General features: G+C 36.3%; 1 protein-coding gene across 1 annotated transcript in view; it reads left to right on the top strand.

Moving 5' to 3' along the window:
• LOC146002534 (leucine-rich repeat-containing protein 47-like) overlaps nt 1–13165 on the top strand; it is a 36533-nt gene extending 23368 nt beyond the window's left edge. The window contains exons 5-6 of the mRNA XM_083140450.1: nt 7686–7788; nt 12002–13165. Of these exons, the coding sequence (XP_082996576.1) occupies nt 7686–7788; nt 12002–12262 (364 nt within the window). The 3' untranslated portion in view covers nt 12263–13165. The remainder of the gene's footprint in view (nt 1–7685; nt 7789–12001) is intronic.
• Nucleotides 13166–23602: the final 10437 nt, after the last annotated feature.

The raw sequence follows: 23602 nt of genomic DNA, 5'->3' as shown, positions 1-23602 counted from the left end.
CACTGAAAATCTTTGGTATCGGATGGAGCCATAATTATTACGTATGTGAAATTTGCTATTTCTACATTGCGAATTTGGATGATTTCCAGTGCAGCATCTGAGATGGAGATGGTAGTGCGCCACTGTTAATTGGAAATCATCCATATTATCAACGCGGAAACACCAAACTTTGCGTATGTAATACTGGAACCGCATGCAGTCACCAAGAATATTAATTGTCACAGACAGCTTTATTCAGAAAGAAAATTTGTTATTTAACCTTTTTCACTCAGAATGAAAATACCTTAATATAAAATAACCCCTCAGCTCAAGAATTATTTCTGCATTTTGTAAGTTTTAATTGATCATCAATCAGTGTTATAATTTGAAGGTCTTAACTTAAAATTATTAGTAAGTGTAGAGTTTGAATAAGTAACAATACACTTCACCTTCAATATATTTTGTATTTTAGCATCCTTTGGAAACAGGATGTAGTGTGGGATTTTTTTGAGTAGGTTTTACAAAAATTGCCTAGGCATATTTCTACTACTACAAACAGTACAGTCCTCTTTTGTTGCAACAAATAGACAGGGTGGCAACAGACCTGGAAAACCGGGAAAAGTCAGGGAATTTGGGGTGTCAAAAAAAGTCAGGGAATTTCATCTTCATTGACTATTTTTTAATTATTTTTTTCATTTATTTATTTAAAGATATCGTTATGGAACTCTGCACGGGAACAGGAAATCTCACTCGTACGTTTCAGCCTCAACTTTTAGGCCCCTTTTATGCACAACACAACCACGGCGCCAGAAACCAGTGATGGCAGGAGGAGAGAGAGAGAGATAGAAATTTCTCTCGCCCGGGCTTCTCGGCGGGAATTTTAAATTCGAACACTCTTTGGAGGAAAATTGTTATAACTCTGGCACTATGGGAGCAATCTACTTCGGATAACTTTTGTTTTGCAGCTAAACCATCAGCGCATGCAACCGTGTACAATTCAGAACGCCGAACCGAGGAAGAGGGGTTTGGGGAGTGCAACCACCAAATTTCAATGGAAAAAACAAAAATCTGGAATTTGCCCCCTATTCTCCTACTATTTTTGGGAGAAGCTGCGAACTTTAGTATTCTTTTCCAAGAATGGATATTTCTCCAGAGAATGAAACATGTTTCATGTTCTTGGGTGCCATACAAGTTGAATAATAAGCCAAAATGTGATTATTATTTTTTTACGAAAAATAGGTAATTTGCATTTTTGGAGGAAAATTGTTATAACTTGGGCACTATGTACTATGGGAACAATCTACTTCGGATAAGTTTTGTTTTGCAGCTAAAACATCAGAGCATGTAACCGTGTACAATTCAGAATGCCGGACCGAGGAAGTGGGCTTGGGGGCACAACCCTTTGAATTTCAATGGAAAAAACATACAAGTCTGGAGTTTGCCCCTTCCCTTCTTCCCCCACTATTTTGTGGAGAGTGCGCGAACTTTAGTATTCTTTTCAAAGAATGGCTTTTCTCAAGAGAACGTAACATGTTTCATGTTCTTGGGTGCCATACAAGTTTAATAATGAGCCAAAACATGATTTTTTTTATTTATTTTTTACGAAAAATAGGTAATTTTCATTTTTGGAGGAAAATTGTTATAACTCTGGCAGTATGGGAGCAATCTACTTCGGATAATTTTTGTTTTGCAGCTAAAACGTCAGAGCATGCATACGTTTACAATGACATTGCACTATTCTTAGATATCAAGAATAATCCAACCAAATGGGATATATGTTGAATACTATCACGAAAAAGTAAAACTTAAATCTGCATTGGTCAATGTTATAAAAATTGGCAAGTGCATGCTCCCAACCTCAAATTTACTGCAACACTAGTATTGCAATGAAATTAAGGCCACTCTGTCCTGTCTGTTTAAACTCGTGGGAGATGGTCATTAATCTCTCACTGAATAAGGTTAATATCCAATATTATGAAATAAAATACTAATAATAAATACATAAATATTTTAATAACATATTTACTCGAATCATTCAATCATAGAAGCAAATCACTTTCTTCAAGAATTGACTTTTCTCTGCCAGCCCTGCTAAATTTTCACTTTCCATCTACTGATTTATATGATGGGTGGCCAGAAAGTAATTTCCAATTAGTAGGGACATTGATTTTTTGCAAATGCGAAAACCGTGAAAAATGGTAATTGCTGCAAAGTTATGTTTATGAATGTGCAGACACATTTTTCGCCCGTTCGAAATATCGAAATAATGCAAATTTTACATAAAATGCGAATTGTTGTCATTTTTAGAGATTTTTTGAAAAGAAATGTCCTAAAATAACGAAAAATTCCATGAAATCCAACATTCTTGTCGTTTCTAGGCCATGTTTGTGTACATATAACATGCATGTTTTCCAACATTTTACTCACGAGTTACACGTACATGGAATAATTCAGACTGCCACATTAAATCATGTATTTCCCATGATTTTTTCAACTTCTATCAAAACCATTTGCATCACAGAGCAAAGTGGTGGGGTTCTAACAGGAGATTGAGTGCCTATCTACCGTCACATGCGAGCCACATCTTCGTATTTGTCACAGGAGATATGTTTTGAATTACCAAGCTAAGTACGTGCCATCGGAATTTGTCGAGCGAGTAATAATGGAGCTCAGTCGTTAGGATGTCTGACTACTAGGCGAGAGACCCGGGGTCGATCCCCTGCGGTGGAGAACCGGGATGTTTTCCACATATTCAAACTGCTCCGGCGCCCACCCAGCATCATATGAAGCTGGTACCTTGAGGAAACTTTGAGGGATAAAGGTAGCCAGGAGCATGGTGCTGATCACATCACCCCTACCTTCAGCCGTGATCAGCCCTAACTCCACACCCCTACTATACACCTTCATGGAAAAGTGCAGGGGAGCACTTTACTTTTACTTCCTGAAAAATCTGTTCCAACATATCAAACTGTCACGAAAATACGTAGACCATGTGACCTACAATTTAAAATAATAGTTTAAAAGCACAATGGAGTATTACGTTTCAGTATATTTGGCAGATAAATCTTCTAAAACAAAAACGCGAATTTTGGGAAATGTAACACTAACAAGTCAAAAAAAAGATAATGCCAATTTTTGGTGCCATAATATATCGGTATCTGTCACGTGAGATTGATTGATTTTAATTTTTTGGGTGCGTTGTCACTTATGGTCATTATGTACCCTTCAGTATATACGGGGAAAATTCCATTATCTAAAATCCTTACCTTAAAATTAAAAAAGGGGTATGGAAAATAACTTTCCCAAAATAACTTTCAAGATATCAAACTCTCACGAAGAGGCGTAAGCCATGTGACGTACAATTTGAAACAGTAGTTTAAAAACACCAAGAAGATATAATTTCAGATATTTGCTAGAAAATGCGCTAAAATGAAAATGTTAATTTTGGGAAAAATAACACCGTATAGTAAAAATAAGAAAATACACCAATTTAAAAAAAATAACAAAATATCAAGGTCCCTACCGATTAGGCATAAATATAACAAGAATATCAGTTGTAATTTATTGCATTAGTAACAGTGAGTCCTAACCTAATTTTCGGCATAATCACCACCGTTGTTCTGGCATTTGTCATTGCATGGCACTAAATTTTGTATGCCCATGTTATATGTGTCTGACAGCAAAGACTGGAACTATCTCTACCGCAGTGTAGCTGTCAAATCCTTGCCCTGCCAGAAACCTCTTCAGTTAAACAAAGAGATGAAAGTCTGTACATTCAAGGCCAGGGCTGTACAGGGAGTGGTCCAAGATCTCTCACCTGAAGCAATGCAAAGGGTCCATGTGTACTCAGCTGTATGGGGTTGTGCACATTTGATTGGCCTTCCATTTAATTGTCTGCACCATCGTTTGACCTTACTATCACTCACGACGTCCAGTCTGCACACCGCACACGATTGCTGGTGGCTCTGTGCCAAATTCTGAGCGTGCAATGTTGGCTACATCACAGTCGGTGGGAGACTGTATGAGAGCAGCAATCTTTAATCTAGAACTGTCCTAAAACGGCTGCATTTCAACTGTGCCAGATTACAGCTACATGCCACTTCTTCCTGCCTGCATGTGTGTGTGTCGCTCTCCGACCACTAGTGCTACGTATAGGCACCATTGGAGCTTTTTTCAGGATGCCCCTTGTATATGAACTTTCAGAAGCTTTTATTATTGGAGTGTTCCTGTTTTAATGTGTGGTTAGCTAAATCATGTACCTATACAATGCAATTCTATAAATTCCTTGCGTTCAATCTCTAATACCTACATACCTTTTTCGTCATCATTAATGGTATAACTGCATGTTGTCAGTTTCACAGTACTTCACTTGGATATACTGTACTGAAACAGAAATCCCATTGATAATGTAAGGAAATATGACAGTTTATTTTGTTCGATTCAATTGTTTCACTTATATGCAAGAGTTAAGTTGTTTGCTTTACAGAGAAGAGAGAAGTATCTTTATGCATTGAAAAATGAGTCCGCATTCATGGTTCTTGCAAGCAGAGGGTTCCAAACCTCAGTGGAAATATCAACATATAATCCCGAGAATGTATAAGGAGACTGATAAATTACAAATTTTATTTCTTAATCAATCACTCTTCACTCTTATCTCATTTAGTCGTAACTTTAAAAATAATCAAGTATTTTATTTTAAACTTACTGCGTATGACAAAATTCCGTAATCCTTCCCTAGCTTGTGAATTGTAATAATTTTCCAAATTCACTATTTTGCAGTTTGAATTCAAATCATAGAGAATAGAGAAATTAAGTCAATTTCATAGAAGATAATATTGGTACTTAACAAAACCATATGTGGATCTGTGTGAGTTTATTATTTCTATTTGCAAAAGCATCGATTTAGTTTAGTTTGTAATTGTCAGGGGAAAATGTAAATTTTGTCCTGGAAAACTCAGGGAATTTTGTTTCTGCTTGTTTGTAGCCACCCTGAAAGATCAAACCACATAAAAAAAACTGACAGAAAAATTACATATTAATGCAGCTAGTACTTAGTGCTGTCAAACATGAATCTAGTTGCACTATGTATTGATAGACAGTGCTGAGTGTCATGGAAGTTTGATGCAGTCTGACTTGCAAACTGAAAAGGTTAAACAAATTGAACTTTTTTATTCTTCAAAATGCATCATAACCTCAGCCTTCCCCGATGGCATGGTGGTTCGGATCCAAATGTAAACTGTAGGTCCAGTCCAGATTAGATTACCTGTGCAAAAGTGGACTTAAAACTAAAGCTCAAGCATTGTAACATTCTAGTATCAACAATGTGGAGACCAAACACAAAATTTCGAATGGAGTGATTTTGAATGAAGATTTTTGTGTGTAAGTGTGATAGGAATTGTGATTTTTTGATTGTGAAATGCATGATGTAAGAGAACATTGAGAATAAGATTTTGTGCATTTTGAAATGAGGTGGTGTTGACAGCAAATTTTTTGAGATCTTATTGCTTTGTTGTTAGCACTGGGAAGAAATGTAAAAGGATGACTTAGTAATATAAAAGGGCAATTATAGAGCCTTACTGGGTAGCTCTCTTATCTATGGTTGGTTCAATCTCCAGAGGAGCTCCCAAGTATTGACCCAGCATTGTGAGGACAATTGGAGAACTACAGGGTGTCCACATGAAACCTCCCTGATTTCAAATTCCAATTGGGAGGAAACTATTTGACATAAAACCTTGCGGTTTGTGGCTTCATGTAAAGCAACTCAAAAAGTTTTTATGAATTTAGGTCATTTGTACGTGTGCAACTTGGGCACTTGCATGAGGCACTACACTTCAGGGACCCTGCATCAGATAAGAATAAATATTTGTGTGCGGCAGTTTATTACAAGGTTATAGGAATGCTGGTGCTTCCTACTAAGCAACTAATCTGATTTTTCCTGACTTCCTGGATTGTTTTCACATGCTTAAATATATTCATACGTAATGAAATCATGTTCTAAACTATAAGGTTTGCCCAAATGAAACAGACTTTTGTCATAGTATCATAGCTTAACTATGCATAGCTTTGTGTTTGCTCTGGTAGCTGGCGTTGTATGTAAGAAAGCAGACTGGTATGGTCTGATAGCGCAGTGTGTTGTTTACATGTGCAGAAGCGTGTTTACAACATGGATTCGTCCAAATGGTCCCAGCGAGCAGATATTCAATTTTTGAAGGCAGAAGGTGTTAGTGGAGCCGAAATTTTCTTCAATGAAAGGCCCATTGCTTTTGGATTGGCTGGACGCAGGTGGGACTGTCAACTTAACCACGTACTGCAATCAACCACAGACTTTCTTCGTCAGGGTATCCATATCCTTGTGACGTGCTAGGACACTCGCTTGAACAGTGTAGAGGATGTCATGCATGGATCACTTTTACTTCCTGTATGTTCATATATTCCAACCAATAAATCATTACAGAAAAACCAAGCCTCTCACTTTCATTTGAGCAATCCTTCTACTTAAAATTCGTGTTCAAATATTTCAGTCAAGAATTGTTAATATTCACTATTCGTTTAATTATAACGTGAAGGTATGAAGCGAAAATATATGAAACATTATAGTTAAATTCAATGAAAAGTAAACAAAAATAATTATTATAGAGATACAATTGGATATGATTAATAGTTCGATGTTGAACACACCAAGTTTTCATAATGTAAGTCACACGGTGGCACATCAGGAATGAAAAGGAACATCGATTTAGACACACTTATTATCCTCCTTTAATTATTGGTTTTAACCTTTGACATGTTCTGCTTATTGCTCTTAGGTAATAATACAAAATATGCAAATTGTTTGTTTATTAATTGTAATAATTTTATGTTGTGCTGATTTTTTCAGGCCTTTGAAAAATGTTGGTTATAGGCCCAGTGTGTATCGGAAGTCCGCTGGGAAGTACAAATAAGTCGTAGAGATATTTTTAAAAATATTTATTTCCTAGAAAATTTACCATTATGACAGATTTTATCATTATGCCAATCAGAGTGCTAGTGCCAACGAAGTTCAAATTATGCATCGTCACCTTGTAATCAAGGGTTCCCGGGTTCAATACCTGGTGGAGGCACATGCACAGTGGTTCGGATTCAACTTTAAACTGTAGGTCCAGTCCCAATTAGGCTATTTGTTCATAAAGTGGACTTACAACAACAATTCAATACAATGCAAGTTCAAATTATGCTAGATTTAGAACCATTATGCCAGGGTTGGCATCACTGATTGAGGAAACTAAACTCTTGAAAAGTACAGACCTGGAAATAAGTATAAGTGAACTGTAGGAAGTTCCTCACTCCTAACATGGAGGAAACGCTCCTGCATTTTAGTGGCAATATTCCTCTTAAAAAAATTTACTACAGTGTTGCACAGTACGGGCTTACAAAATTTAGGGTTCTGAGTCTGAAGATTCTACACTGCTATCATTGATTTTGTTATTTGATGGGCCGATGCAACGATCACGTGATGAAAGATTATAAACCAATTTTTTGGACTGATAAAACAAGGTGTGACGATTTTATGGCGAAATATGGCATTGGTGTAGGGACTCTTGAGTTTTCGGATTTTTTATTCACTTATTTATATTTTAGATATATATTATTATGAATACCATGGTTATTATGAGTGCATTTAATGTTACATTTTAGTTGTTTTCTTATGAACCCATTCCTTCTTACAGATTCCTGTACTTGTTGGAGGGGAAGCCTGTTTATCCTTGTCTCCTGGATAGCCAGGGCAAGGTGATCTCCTTCCCACCCATTACGAACAGTGATGTTACAAAGGTATGTTCGCAGTTTCACCTTTTATATAAGGGCAATTTAGTTTACCCATACAGGAATGGAGCAATATAAATTTTTTAAATTAATTTATTAGATATGTGGAGTTTCCATGTAGCTGAATGGTTAGTGCCCTTGCCTTTGGTGCAAGCGGCCCCAGGTTCAATCCTGGTTGGAGTTCCAAAATTTTGGTGGTGACCTGACATCATGACAGTTGTGCTACTTGAAAGCAGTTCAAGTTAGGTTAGTTTCAATACGGTAACCGTTTAAACAAATAACCTAAGTTTTACTTTTACAATTCTGCTTTTGTCCTGTGTTAAATGCTTTTTTCTTCCTTCTCAGAACCTTCTTATCACACATATTTAGAGCCACGTATTTATGGAGAATAAAAGATCAAGATTTCAGTAGAAGAACTCTACATATTTCGGTATCAAAAGTGGTATAAGAAATTGCATATTGTGTTAAAATGGTGAATAAGAACCTAAATTTGATGTAAAAACAATACTTATTACACAAAATTAATATTTCACTTCTAATAGCACATTTATATAGTTATCAAAGTATTACGTTTATTCCTGTGTAATGGAGTCCATTTTTGCTTCTCAAATATTTACAACAGAATTAATCAATTTCCTGTGTATTGCATAACTCACAGGATAATCCAGATCTCAGAAGGTGTCGCATCAGTAGATAAACCCTACATTTCGTGTTTAAATATTTATTTCTCATTTTGCATCATTTTGTGACATTTATATGGTACCAAAATGCACACTTTTCAAAAACATGAAAAATTAACATTATAGTCTGTTATTTTGCATTTCCTGTTTTTGTTGTATGGATGTCCCTACATAGTGTAGTAAGAAGAGGATAATGAAAAAAGGAATTGCAATTTGTTAACTTCTTTTTATTAACTGGTTACATCTGTGATCGTTTGCCCAGTAGGCAGGTTTTCCCATCTTGTGCCTTACACTTCATGACATCATAAAATCCATGTAATTTATTGCTTCCTCCTTTCCAAAATATGATACAGAAATTAGCACAATGCATAAGATCATTGATCATGTGAGGATGATTGAGTGTTGCACTGTACTAATATTTACAGTATATAAACGTACTTGTACTTTCCTGTTCATGGTGCATACTTCAACTGTCCAACCTTACAAAATGTGCTACTTCATCTGAATCTGAACATGCAGACACGACTGTTGTCAGTGTACTGTGGAGCATCATATCAAAATATTTACGTAAGAGCAGGAATCAAGTGGTGTTCCTCGAGAATCAGTATCGAAGTCAAATTTCTGGAGAAAGTATGAGGTGCATCAGTTGATAGTTCTTGCTTCAGATGAACATGTATGTACCTTATTTTAGAATACATACACTTAGGCGCATGCACATTTTGTTTTTGATGAAAACATTGTAGTGTTAACTTTTCATGTTTTTGATGGTCACAAAATGATGAGAAATAAACTTAAACATGAAATTCAGATGGTTTTTACCGACGTGGCACCTTCTGAGGTCTGAATTATCCTGTGAATTATGCAAATCATGGAAAATTGATTAATCTTGCTGTAAATATTTAAGGAACAAAAATGGACTCCTTTCCACAGGAATTAACTTAATACTATGCAAATGTGAAGTGAAATGTTAACTTTGTGTAATAAGTATAGTTTTTATTCACCATTCAACATCGAAATGCCATTTTATATACCGCATTTGATCTCGAAATATCCCAAGTTTTTGTACCGAAGTCTTGATCTTTTATTCACTATAAATAAGTGGTGAACACTATTTTTGAAGCAAATGAATTATAGTTCCTTAACCTTAATTTCGAATGTGCAATGTATGTACACCATGTATTGGAACAACGTGAATGGCATATTTGTACATCATATTTTGGAATATAGAAATTATCATCTATCAACTGATACTTTCACCATTCCTCCAGGTGCATCTTGTATCAGGCATTTCCATCTTAAACCGGCTTTAAATCAAAGCATTTTTCTTAAAATTTCTGCTGCAATCAGAATTGTATTGTATAAAGTGAAGAAATTTGTAGCATTTTGAGATCATGGTATATTTCACAGATAGGATCATTCTTAACCCTTAAACTCATAGCGTTACCATGTGGTAACGCTCAGCCAGAACCTTGTCTACATTTAGTTCGTAGCTGGAGCTAGGCCCAGGTGTCACTCTAGGATGCACAAAGCTTTTGTTTCACATCATTAGTTTCAATCCAGTTAATGGCATTTTTGTGAGAGGATGTGTTTCTTTTTAACCTTCGATGTTTATAATTCAAAATGTCATAAGCTAGGAAGTAATTATAGTGTTTTTTATCTGATTGTCTTTCATTATGGTGTTCTGAATAATTTCAACATTTAGTAAACACATGTAATGTAAAACCTATGATGTTTCCTGTTCAAAAGTTTGCATCACTCATAATAGTGGTGTTACCATATGGTAACGCTATGCATATACAGGGTGAGACACCTAAAATTACCACCGGAAATAACAATAAATATTGAAAAATTTATTTCGCAGATATAATGGTATGAGAGTTGCTCATGAAATTAGTGGACGCAATACGTTCAACAACATAAGGAAGTAAGATTTTCAACACAAACTTACGTTTTTTTAAAATGGAAAACCAATATTATTTTTAGTGCAATTGAAAGTAGGGGAAAATTAATTAAGAATGGCATTTGTTACATTTTAATACATCAGGTAGTTCTCAAGTAATTGTTACGTGAAGTTGACACTTGAAATAGAGCTGTGCTATATTTCGACATATCGATGTAGAGTCTATATTTTTAAAATATCTAAACATCGATATATTGACGTCGATGTTTTTACAATATCGACTCTACATCGATATGTCGAAATATAGCACCATATAATGCTTCACACACACACAAAAACATTGGTGTCTTAGGTTCTTCAGCTTGTAAATGTTGTTTGTCTGTGGGTATTCTTTATTATTGAACAAGAAAATCAAGCTCTACATGACCATTCAGTGTGCGGAAAAAGTTAGGTGTAAAAATGTGTCTGTATGAAGTAAACACAAACCTGGATAAAAGACATCTGTGGAGTCACTTGCAAACATTTTCGATGTGTATCAATGGTCTCTGTGGGTATTTATTGAATTGATAAGAGAACAATAAATGTTTATGCATTTTATGATGTATACAGATGATTTATGCGGTATTCATATAATAGTATATGCTTTTTTATTATTACAAGGTGTACTGGCAACATTGGTCATGTCAGAGGGAAGTACTAGGTGTGCCGACATCTGGCTATGTTATTGAGACAAAAGAAAATAGTTTAAATGTATTGCATGAATGTGTTCTGTGGAGTTTTGTATACCTACACTTTATGTAACCCGAATCGGCTATCCTCTCAGCCAGACCCCATGGCAGGTGGTTAGCACATCATGCTACGAAGCCAGGGCTCCCAGGTTCGAATCCCAGTCTGGGCATGGATGTTTAGGAGTGTCCATTCATCAGTTTCATCATATCACTCATCCCCATCTTCACAAATTAGCCAAAAGTAGCTCGAAAGGTGAAGTAAAATAAAGCATATCAAATCAATCATATGTATATCCTCTCAGAGTTAAGGGGTTTCGAACAGCTGACTGATTCCCAAACCACCAAAACACTTTACGCTCCTAGTAGGTAGTAGGTTCGCTCAATGATGCCTCACGGAGATATCTTTGCATATATTTTATTTACACATCTCCCTTTCTCCTTATATGCATAGCTACATTACAGCTCGTGCTCCAGTTTGCCTTTTGCTCCATTACAGAGGAATGCACTTTTCCGGACTTCGCTCTACAAGCGCACTATTTACCATAGTAGCTGAACCCACTCTCGCAGTATATCACACAAGAGTCCCTACGTGCGGTGCTCACTCTCATTGTATCTGTGAATGTATCTCTGTATGAATCTCTCCTGAACGAGGCTGAACCGGATACTTATGCATCCAAGAAAACCGGCCCAGCCCCTCCCACTGGGAAAAATGCCCTTTTGTTAATTTTAAACAAGCAAGTCGTTGGGAGAAAACTAACCGTTGAATGGCCCGGCTACCAAGCAAGAAGCAACCGTGGCAACAGCATATATAAATACACACACTTTTACACATATAGTTTCCATTTTAGAGCTGTGTGCTAAATATGTAAGAGAAAGTACAAACACAACATTTCATCCTTACTTTCTTTTTCCAGCTGAGCGTCGACACAACCAATATATTTGTGGAAGTGACCAGCGCAGCTAACCTGTCATCGTGCAAGAAGGTGCTGGACACTTTACTTCAGGAGACTCTAAACCTTGGCATAGGAGACCAGGAGGAATCATCGTACCATTCTCTACTGGTTGAGCAAGTGAAAATCGTCGACATTGAGGGACAGATGAAAGTTGTGTACCCTTCCCGATCTGATCTTGCTTTCAGCAACGACACTATTGCAGTCATAAGGGAATCCAGTTGAATTCATGAAATTCTGTCTTTTCCCTTCTTGTGTGGATGTCATGTATCATTGATTTCCCATGATGTCTTACAGAAGCATCTTACATTATGTTGTTATTGTACCAGTGAAATCAAAGAAACAAGATTTTTGTCTATGTTTCAAAGGGTGTATTTCTTATTGAGAATGTATCCATTACATGACTTTCAATTTTCATAGAAGTGCTTCATCCAATTTGTGAAATATATCCAACATAAAGTTCACAGTATGTAATTCTAAAGGGAGTCACGTAAAGTGTGATTCATCAATATATTTGACTTTCTTGTATCATAATCATGTTTCCCTATTGTGTGTGAACTGTTTTCAGGCGAGTCTATTAAAGTGCCATTTGTTACTGAAGAGCTCATTACACTGATGTCAGAGATGAGTCATTGAGAGAGAAGTTCCATCCACACATAAATCGTTTGGGTAAAAGTCATCAAGTATTGAAATTTTTGGTAAAGACTCTTGAATATATAAGCCACAATTTTGTTAAATTTGACTTGTTCACCAAATAAGGTTTCTTGAACTCATTGCAAATTATGAAAATTGTTTAAATTTGAGTACAAATTATTTTGTGCCTAAGGTTGTGGTTTGATTCATGCTACTTTTGTTTTTGTTGAATGAGGCTTCGCTTTTTATGTAATGATTGTGAGGAAATATCTTGTTTTCTTTTTATGTACTTAGCAAATGATGATGATGATGATGTGAATTATGGTTTAGTTTTTCTTTAAGTAACCGTCAGAACACTGTCCATTCCTGATCACTTACAGCAGTGAATCAATTTCTCATTATGAACTATTGATTCCCCTTTAAGAAGTTTTTTTTCCCGACAATGTTACTATAACTCAGCATACTTTTGCCAGAATAATAAAATGGTCTTTTGTACATTTGTCTTTGTGTTTTTAATATTACAAGGCAAGAAAGTAGTACCCATTTGTTAATTACAATAGAATGAAGGAAGTTAGTTGAAGAAAACATCTTTACTCTGAAAGTACATACGTTGAACTATTTTCCTACACAGGCACGAATGGCACTGAAGCATGTATCGTGCTGGGGAGATAAGTTTTTCTATACCCTAGTAATATACTTCTGCTACCAGTCCATTAGCGCCATCCAATGTCAGTGTTGCTTTTGTAGAAAAATAGCTCAATATATGTACTTTCAGAGTTGATAAATAACTTATTTCATTTATTTTTATTATTATTATTTTACCAAATGGATATTACTTTCTAGCTGTGCCTTGTACATACCTGATGACTCTTTTTGGAATATACAAGCTGTCACAAAATGTTGACATCACATACAGGATATCAAGACACAACTTTTGTTAGTGGCATTTTTGTCATGTCATAGTTTTGATGCTACAAGCAGTGGCGTAGCTCAGTTTTCTGTGATCAATTAATGAACTTCTAACACCTGCCTATGTATTAAAATAATAATTGGGGCTAGGAGACTGATGGCAAATCATCTTTTTTTCAGGGCTTTGAAGACTAAACCTGATAGTAGTCAGTTTCACTTAAGTTAGAACAAGAAAACGTTTTTATTTTGTGTTTTCTGACCTCTTTTATTGTCATTTTTCATTACCTTTGCTGTTTTTATTTGCATTTTTTTATGTTTGAAATTCCTTTCTTGTCCTTTCCATTTTTTTGTGAATTTTAAATGCATTTACTAGCATAACTTACATATTTAAATTCACTAACATGGTCTTTTTTAGGAAGTATAACCAGGGTGGCGACAGACCTGGAAAACCTGGAAAACCGGGAAAAGTCAGGGAATTTGAGGTGTGAAAAAAAGTCAGGGAAATGTCAGGGAATTTCGTCTTCATTGACTTTTAAATTTTTTTTTGTTTATTTATTTAAAGATATCGTTATGGAACTCTGCACGGGAACAGGAAATCTCGTTCGTAAGTTTCGGGCTCAACTTTTAGACCCCTTTTATGCGCAACACAACCACGCCCGCAGAAACCAGTGATGGCAGGAGGAGGAGAGAGAGAGAGAGAGAGATTTCTCTCGCCCGGGCTTCTCGGCGGGAATTTTAAATTTGAACACTCTTTGGAGGAATATTGTTATAACTCGGGCACTATGGAAGCAATCTACTTCGGATAACTTTTGTTTTGCAGATAAAGCATCAGCGCATGCAACCGTGTACAATTCAGAACATCGGACCGAGGAAGGGGGGCTGGGGGGGCACGTCCCCCGAATTTCAATGGAAGAAAACTTAAAAATCTGTAGTTTGCCCCCTTCTTTTCCCGCTATTTTCGGGAGAAGGCGCGAACTTTAGTATTCTTTTCAAAGAATGGACATTTCTCAAGAGAATGAAACATGTTTCATGTTTTCGGGTGCCATACAAGTTGAATAATAAGCCAAAATGTGAAACTGTTTTTTACGAAAAATATGTAATTTGCATATTTCTCAGATAATTGTTATAACTCTGGCACTATGAGAGCAATCTACTTCGGATAAGTTTTGTTTTGCAGCTAAAACATCAGAGCATGCAACCGTGTACAATTCAGAACGCCGAACCGAGGAAGGGGGTTTTGGGGGCGCGACTCCCGAATTTCAATGGAAAAAAACAAAAATCTGGAGTTTGTCCCGTTTTCTCCCACTATTTTGGGGAGAAGGCGCGAACTTTAGTATTATTTTCAAAGAATGTACATTTATCAAGAGAATGAAACATGTTTCATGTTCTTGGGTGCCATACAAGTTAAATAATAAACCAAAATGTGAAACTCTGTCCTGTATTTTACGAAAAATAGGTAATTTGCATATTGCTTAGAAAAGTGTTATAACTCTGGCACTAAGGGAGCAATGTACTTCGGATAAGTTTTGTTTTTCAGCTAAAACATCAGAGCATGCAACCGTGTACAATTCAGAACGCCGAACCGAGGAAGGGGGTTTTGGGGGCGTGACCCCCGAATTTCAATGAAAAAAACATAAAAATCTGGAGTTTGCCCCCTTTTCTCCCACTATTTGGGAAGAAGGTGCGAACTTTAGTATTCTTTCAAAGAATTGACATTTCTCAATAGAATGAAACATGTTTCATGTTTTTGGGTGCCATACAAGTTGAATAATAAGCCAAAATGTGATTATATTTTTTTACGAAAAATAGTTATTTGCATTTTTGGAGGAAAATTGTTATAACTCTGGCACTATGGGAGCAATCTACTTCGGATAAGTTTTGTTTTTCAGCTAAAACATCAGAGCATGCAACTGAATGCTAATGCTAACCGAGGAAGGGGGGTTTGGGGACACGACCACCGAATTTCAATGAAAAAAAAACATAAAAATCTGGAGTTTGCCTCCTCTTCTCCCACTATTTTGGGGAGAAGGTGCAAACCTTGGTATTCTCTTCAAAGAATGGATGTTTCCAAAGAGATTGCAACATGTTTCATGTTTCTGGTGTCGTACAAGTTGAATAATGAACCAAAATGTGAAACTCTGTTCGGAAATGTGGCATGGATTGAGGAGAGGGGGGAGGTTGGTCATCACTATGAATTTCCCAGGCTTGCTCAAGACCTGTGTCAGAGTTTCCACCCAAACATAACAGTATGAAGGTCCAAAAAGCACATTCATTTCGTATTCAGCACCATATTACCATATGGTATCATCGTGGGAGTAAAGGTTAAGCCTCTAAATATTACGTGGAAAATGCATTGAATTATTATTTTTTCTTGTCCGTATGGGAGTAGTAAGGGGACAGAACTGTCAATACATGGATGGGATGGGAGCGGGTGGCGCCGTCCGATACTTGTCGGTCGTCGTAGTAAGCCATTTTGTTGAGCAAACTGAAGGAACATGGAAACAAATAGGTTCCATTGATACATACGATTTTTGTCGAATATCGCCACCCGACAAAGTATCTCACTACAACATGCGACAGAAATTCCATGGACTGCAACATCCAACAAAAATCACATGCATAAACAAGAAGAGATTTAGACTGAAAAATATGCTGTTGGAATTTTATTACTCTTCTGGCTCACTTCACCTTATTTAATGTAGCAGTGCTTACGAAGGTTTTCTTTCATCATCCTGACGTATTACTGGTTTCGCACAAGTTAACATACGTTTACAATGACATTGCACTATTCTTAGATATCAAGAAGAATCCAACCAAACGGGATATATATTGAATATTATCACGAAAAAGTGAAACATAAATCTGCTATGGTGAACATTATGAAAATTGACAAGTGCATGCTCCCAACCTCAAATTTACTGCAACACTAGTATTGCAATGAAATTAACGCCACTCGTGAGAAATGGTCATTAATCTCTCACTGAGTAAGGTTAATGTCCAATATTATGAAATAAAATACTAATAATAAATACGTAAATATTTTAATATCATATTTACTCGAATCATTCAATCATAAAAGCAAATCTAATTTCTTCAAGAATTGACTTTTCTCTGCCAGCCCTGCTAAATTTTCACTTTCCATCTACTGATTTATATGAGGGGTGGCCAGAAATTAATTTCCAATTAGTAGGGACATTGATTTTTAGCAAATTCGGAAACCGTGAAAAATGGTAATTGCTGCGAAGTTATGTTTAGGAATGTGCAGTGATGTCTGGACAAATTTTTTGCCTGTTCGAAATATCGAAATAATTCGAATTTGACATAAAATGCGAATTGCTGGCATTTTTAGCTATTTTTTTTTAAAGAAATGTCCTAAAACAATGAAAAATTCCATGAAATATAACATTCTTGTCTTTCCTAGGCCATGTTTGTGTACGTAGAACATACAAGTTTTCCAACATTTTACTCAAGATTAAACTATAGAGTTACACGTACATGGAATAATTCCGACAGCCAAATTAAATCATTTATTTCCCACGATTTATTCAACTTCTATCAAAACAATTTGCATCACAGAGCAAAGTGGCAGGGTTCTAACAGGAGATCGAGTGCGTATCTACCGTCACACGGGAGCCACATTCTTTGTATTTGTCGCACGAGATATGTTTTGAATTACCAAGCTAAGTGCGCACCATTGGCATTTGTCGAGCGAGTAATAATGGAGCTCAGTCGTTAGGGCGTCTGACTACTATGCGAGAGACCCGGGATCGATGCCCTGCGGGGGAGAACCGGGATGTTTTCCACCTATTCAAAGTACTCCGGCGCCCACCCAGCATCATATGAAGCTGGTACCTTGAGGAAACTTTGAGGGATAAAGGTAGCCAGGAGCATGGTGCAGATCACATCACCCGCACCTCAGCCATGATCAAGAAAGTGTGGTGCCCCAACTCCACACCCCTATACACCTTCATGGAAAAGTGCAGGGGAGCACTTTACTTTTACTTCCTCAAAAATCTGTTCCAACTGTCACGAAAATACATAGACCATGTGATCTACAATTTAAAATAATAGTTTAAAAGCACAGTGAAATATTAAGTTTCGGTATATTTGGCAGATAAATGTTCTAAAACAAAAATGCGAATTTTGGGAAACGTAACACTAACAAGTCAAGAAAAGATAATGCCAATTTTTGGTGCCATAATATATCGGTATCTGTCACGTGAGATTGATTGATTTAAATTTTTTGGGTGCGTCGCCACTTATGGTCATTATGCACCCTTCAGTATATACGAGGAAAATTCCATTATCTAAAATCCTTACCTTAAAATTAAAAAAGGGTTATGAAAAATAACTTTCAAGACATCAAACTCTCACGAAGAGGCGTAAGCCATGTGAATTACAATTTGAAACAGTAGTTTAAAAACACCATGAAGGTATAATTTGCCAGAAAATGCGCTAAAATGAAAATGTGAATTTTGGAAAAAATGACACAGTATAGTAAAAAATAAAAAATAAGATAATACACCAATTTGAAAAAAAATAACAAAATATCAAGGTCCCTACTGATTAGGCATAAATAAAACAAGAATATCAGTTGTAATTTATTGCATTAGTAACAGTTAGTCCTAACCTAATTTTCGGCATAATCACCACCATTTGTCGTAGCATCGCACTAAATTTTATATGCCCATGGTATATGTGTCTGACAGCGAAGACTGGAACTATCTCTACCGCAGTGTAGCTGTCAAATCCTTGCCCTGCCAGAAACCTCTTCAGTTAAACAAAGATACGAAAGTCGGTACATTCAAGGCCAGGGCTGTACAGGGAGTGGTCCAAGATCTCTCACCTGAAGTGATGCAAAGGGCCCGTGTGTATTCAGCTGTATGTGGTTGTGCACATTCGATTGGCCTTCCGTGAATTGTCTGCACCATCGTCTGACCATACTATCACTCACGACGTCCTGTCTTCACACCTCACACGATTGCTGGTAGCTCTGTGCCAAATTCTGAGCGTGCAATGTAGGCTACATCGCAGTCGGTGGGAGATTGTATGATAGCTGCAATCTTTAACCTAGAACTGTCCTAAAATGGCTGCATTGCAACTGTACCAGATTACAGCTACATGCCACTTCCTCCTGCCTGCATGTGTGTGTGTCGCTCTCCGACCACTAGTGCTGCGTACCATTGGAGATTTTTTCAGGATGCCCCTCGTATATGAACTTTCAGAAGCTTTTATTGTTAGTGTTCCTGTTTTAATGTGTGGTTAGCTAAATCAGGTACCTATACAGTGCAATTCTATAAATTCCTTGCGTTACATTTCTAATACCTACATACCCTTTTCGTCAGCATTAATGGTATAACTGCATGTTGTCAGTTTCACAGTACTTCACTTGGATATGCTGTACTGAAGCAGAATCTCATTAATAATATAAGGAAATATGACACTTTATTTTGTTTGATTCAATTGTTTCACTTGTATGTAAGAGTTAAGTTGTTTGCTTTACAGAGAAGAGAGAAGTAGCTTTATGCATTGAAAAATGAGTCCGCACTCATGGTTCTTGCAAGCAGAGGGTTCCAAACCTCAGTGGAAATATCAACATATAATACCGAGAATGTATAAGGAGACTGATAAATTACAAATTGTATTTCTTACTCAATCACTCTTCATTCTTATCTCATTTAGTCGTAACTTTAAAAATAATCAAGTATTTTATTTTAAACTTACTGCGTATGACAAAATTCCGTAATCCTTCCCTAGCTTGTGAATTGTAATAATTTTCCAAATTCACTATTTTGCAGTTTGAATTCAAATCATAGAGAATAGAGAAATTAAGTCAGTTTCATAGACGATAATATTGGTACTTAACAAAACCATACGTGGATCTGTATGAGTTTATTATTTTCATTTGCAAAAACATCGATTTAGTTTAGTTTTGTAATTGTCAGGGAAAAATGTAAATTTTGTCCTGGAAAACCTGGAAAAGTCAGGGAATTTCATTTCTGCTTGTTTGTAGCCACCCTGATAACATTAGTCATAAATATAGTCAATTCAAAACTTTTTAACTCAAATCTTTGGCAATAGATTTTGTGGAATAAATTGTGGTAAATTTACTTTTCTTCCGGCAAACTTAAAGTACTTTTGGTGAAGCCTACTTTGAGCGTCCCTTGTTGGCCACTATTATCGCTTTAATCTGTGATTTTAAACTAAAATTAGTCACAACATAAAGATTATATATAAACTGATGCACACGAAATAAAACTGTATTTTCGGATGCTGACCGACTACTGTATCATGCAAGGTCAACTCTGAAAGGAGGTGAATGTTTCACAGAAAAACCTTGCGGACTGTTTTATGTAACTTTCAAGTAAAAATAAACAAAGCTACCATTAGCATTTAATTGCTTTTCCCCTTTGCTTCGATAGTATAAACCACCAAACAAGATACTTTATCAAATTTTTCAACTTGTCTCTTGTAATCAAGTTTTCATTTTGAGGGAGGAAGTTATTTTTGGGTCATTTCTTAAGAGTTTTCAGGTCAACTTCCGTGCCATAATAATAATAATAATTATAAACCCTGTTTCGTTAAGTTATGTATGATGCCTGGACTTGTATAATAGATCTAAATTAGAAGTTATGTATGATGCCTGGACTTGTATAAGAGAGCTAAATTAGAAGTTATGTATGATGCCTGGACTTGTATAAGAGAGCTAAATTAGAAGTTATGTATGATGCCTGGACTTGTATAAGGGAGCTAAATTAGAAATTAGGTATGATGCCTGGACTTGTATAATAGAGCTAAATTAGAAGTTATGTATGATGCCTGGACTTGTATAATAGAGCTAAATTAGATTGTTCATACATTGTCTGTGTTCAGACAGTAAACAAGAGCAGCTCTTTCTATCCAGTTCTTCTAGTTTGAATTTTAGAATTGTTGATCCAAAGCAAACAATAAGGGGCACATTCACAGTTGCCACTGACATTTGGAAAATATGAAATCTCTAGTGCAATATTGTCAGACTATATTACTAATCTATGCAAGTGCTACCATCTGGATTGTGAATATCACTGGATAAAATGTCACCACTTCTGATAGAATGCAAAACACATTGGTGCATGTATGTATGTGAGATCTGTAAAAGCGTAATGATACTGATAATTTGGGTGCATTGAAAACATTTTTTTCCCGATTTCCAAAACATACAGTGCACAAATTTGCTACTTGGTTCCGAATGTCCACAGAATAAAAATCGGGAATTTTATTAAATTTCTCACCATGCTTCATTAGGCTTGAAGTTTACTTTATTTAAATCATATGATTGAAATTGCATTTTACTGATTTAAATTCAACATGTGTAATTAAAATCATGGGGAAATAAATTAGCTTTGTGATAATGTACCTGATACAATGAACTAAATGCACAGTCATGAAATTAGATGGGTGGCAGAAGTTTGCACTGTTGCCAAGTCAGATCACAACCTCGTGTGTTCAGACCCTTAAGCCTCGGCTGGATGTTTGAACAGGTAAAAACTGCTTCTCCTTCTATTGAGAAAATATAAAATATGCTTCCAATTTCGGTGATACTCTGCAAGACTTTTCTTGAAGGATACACGAAGTGATGTAATTTGTAAAAAATCAATTTGGGATTCTAGTTTGGCGTACAAAAAATAGTAAAGCAGCATTAAATGGAGCGTTTGAAGAGTTTTAAAATATTATACCATTTAGGTTCAATATTGTGAATCTTGGTGTCATGAATTTATATAGATAATTCCAAGCATTTACCCAATATTTTCAACATAATTTTATGACAAAAAAATACAAGTATTTGGTTCCCACAAGTTCTGAAAGTTCGAGGATTTTCCGCTTGTAGCGCTGCTGTCGTTTTTCAACACGCAACCTTCCTCGTGTGGTTCTCGCATCTGAGGTCACGTGCTCCTCACAGCGCAGCGGGGAGAGGTTTCACCTGCCAGTCTGTAAACTTATCTTTTTTTGCCATCTGGGTTTGTGTTGTTCAGGCAGACCTTTATGAAATCAGGGAGCTGCATTTCTTCAGTTGCTCCTTTCAAAAAATAAGACACACAGTTTTGGAAGTCGAAGCTCGAAGCAGTGAATCGTCAAGATTATTATAGTCACACAATTTATGCCAGTTTATGAGTCTGATCTGAAGGAAGAAGGCAAGTTACATCGTTCAATTGTTCTGTGATTAAAACTCTTCGCTTTTGTTTCTACGTATCTAAGCACAATAATGGGAATAAATATATGCAGTAATCGAATTGAATAAAATGTAGAAAAGAAGTGACAGAGATTCCTATTTTGACATTTTAATTTTTTTTACTTCATATAATTATAAATACTTCGAAAGTTCAGAATGCTCAGAATCTTTTCAGGCAGGAAGGCTTCAAACATAAGTACCGATTTATATTAATTTATTGAAACTCAAATTAAAACATTGGCCTTCTGATTAGGTGGGACAAAAGCCTTGATGAAAGTTCAGTCTGGAAAGAAAAACCTCATTTTATCTTCTCACTTTTTATTTTTCTTACATTGAGGGTGGGTGGGTGGGTGTGTGCAGTGATCAGAACGCTACATTTTAAAAGTAGCTTCGCTACAGCTACAGCTACTCTTCCAGAATGTAGCTTCGCTACAGCTACAGCTACATTTATCAAAAAGTAGCTCGCTACGCTACTCCTACTCGCTACTTCGCTACTTTTTGCGCTACTTCTGCATAAAAAAAATGAAAACAGCCATATGGGTATTATAAAAATCCCCTACTACTGGTAAATAGATTCTGTTATTTATTATCATGATTCCAGTCATTCAATAATTTTGATAGCAGTGTTACTTCAGTTACTTATTTGTACTATAGTTTTTGAGAATACCATACCTGTGCAAGTGCCATATCAATTCAAATTTGATATATGAATATTGCAATTAGGGTGTTACCCAAATTAATTATCACAACTGTACACAAATAAAATTTGGTAGGATTACGTATATATGTTCACATCAACACTTTTTTTCTTCAGAATAAATATTTCATTTTTTATAGACTGATATGAAGTCAGCATTTTGAATTAAAGTACCTGGAGCCCTTTGACTACAAAAGGGCCCGAGGTTCGATACCCAACGGAGGCACATAGTGGTTAGGATCCAGTCTCAATCAGCTTATCTATGCACAAAATGGACTCAAAACAAAAAGTAGGAAATACGCCAAGTTGGGAGGATGAGATCCTCCTGCTCCTCCATTCCCCACACTGCTCATCATTCATCATTCTTCCTCGTTCTCACAATTAGCCGAAAGTGGCAGAAAGCAACTATAGATAATATAATATTTAAATAAACCATTCATCCTCATTGCCATGATTGAGAGAAGTGGAAGAATAGATGAGGAGGTAAACAGAAGAGGACAAATGGGTGGTGGACTATATCAAAGCGTTCGAAGATTAATGGAACAGGAATGTACCTATGAAATGCAAGAAGATAATATATAACACATAATATGTGCCAATAATTACTTATGTAGCAGAGACTTGGACAATGACATAGAGAGACAAAGAAAAGATGCAGGCAGTGGAGATTACATTTTTAAGGAGTCTTTTGAGGAAGACTAGAAGGTATAGAATAAGAAATGAGGAGATCCGACAGACAGTGGGTGTAGTGAAGCTTCAGGACAGAATAGGTCAGGCACAGATGAGATAGTTCGGACACAAGAAGAGGATGGATGCAGAAAGACTACCAGTAAGAGCTTACCATGCACAAGGAGTGGGAATAAGGCCAAGGGGAGACCAAGATGTCGGTGTAAAGAGCAGATAGTAGAGAGTGTTAGGAGACGAGGACAAGATTGAAACACCATGGAAAGAAAGGAGTGGTGGAAGACCAGGAAAAAATGGAGAGGCTTGACTTCTATGCCAACCCAGCCAAAGGCAGGAAACAGCGAAGGATAATGATGATGTCATGATTAGCAAAAGTTAAAGAAAAGTGACGCAAAAGTAAGAGAAATACATAAATTTGAAAACTATGTATATT

The sequence above is a fragment of the Lepisma saccharinum genome, chromosome 18 (assembly GCF_977018435.1).
Source record: "Lepisma saccharinum chromosome 18, izLepSacc3.1, whole genome shotgun sequence".
In the NCBI taxonomy this organism is placed as follows: domain Eukaryota; kingdom Metazoa; phylum Arthropoda; class Insecta; order Zygentoma; family Lepismatidae; genus Lepisma; species Lepisma saccharinum.
This window is presented reverse-complemented; position numbering and strand designations above follow the sequence as displayed.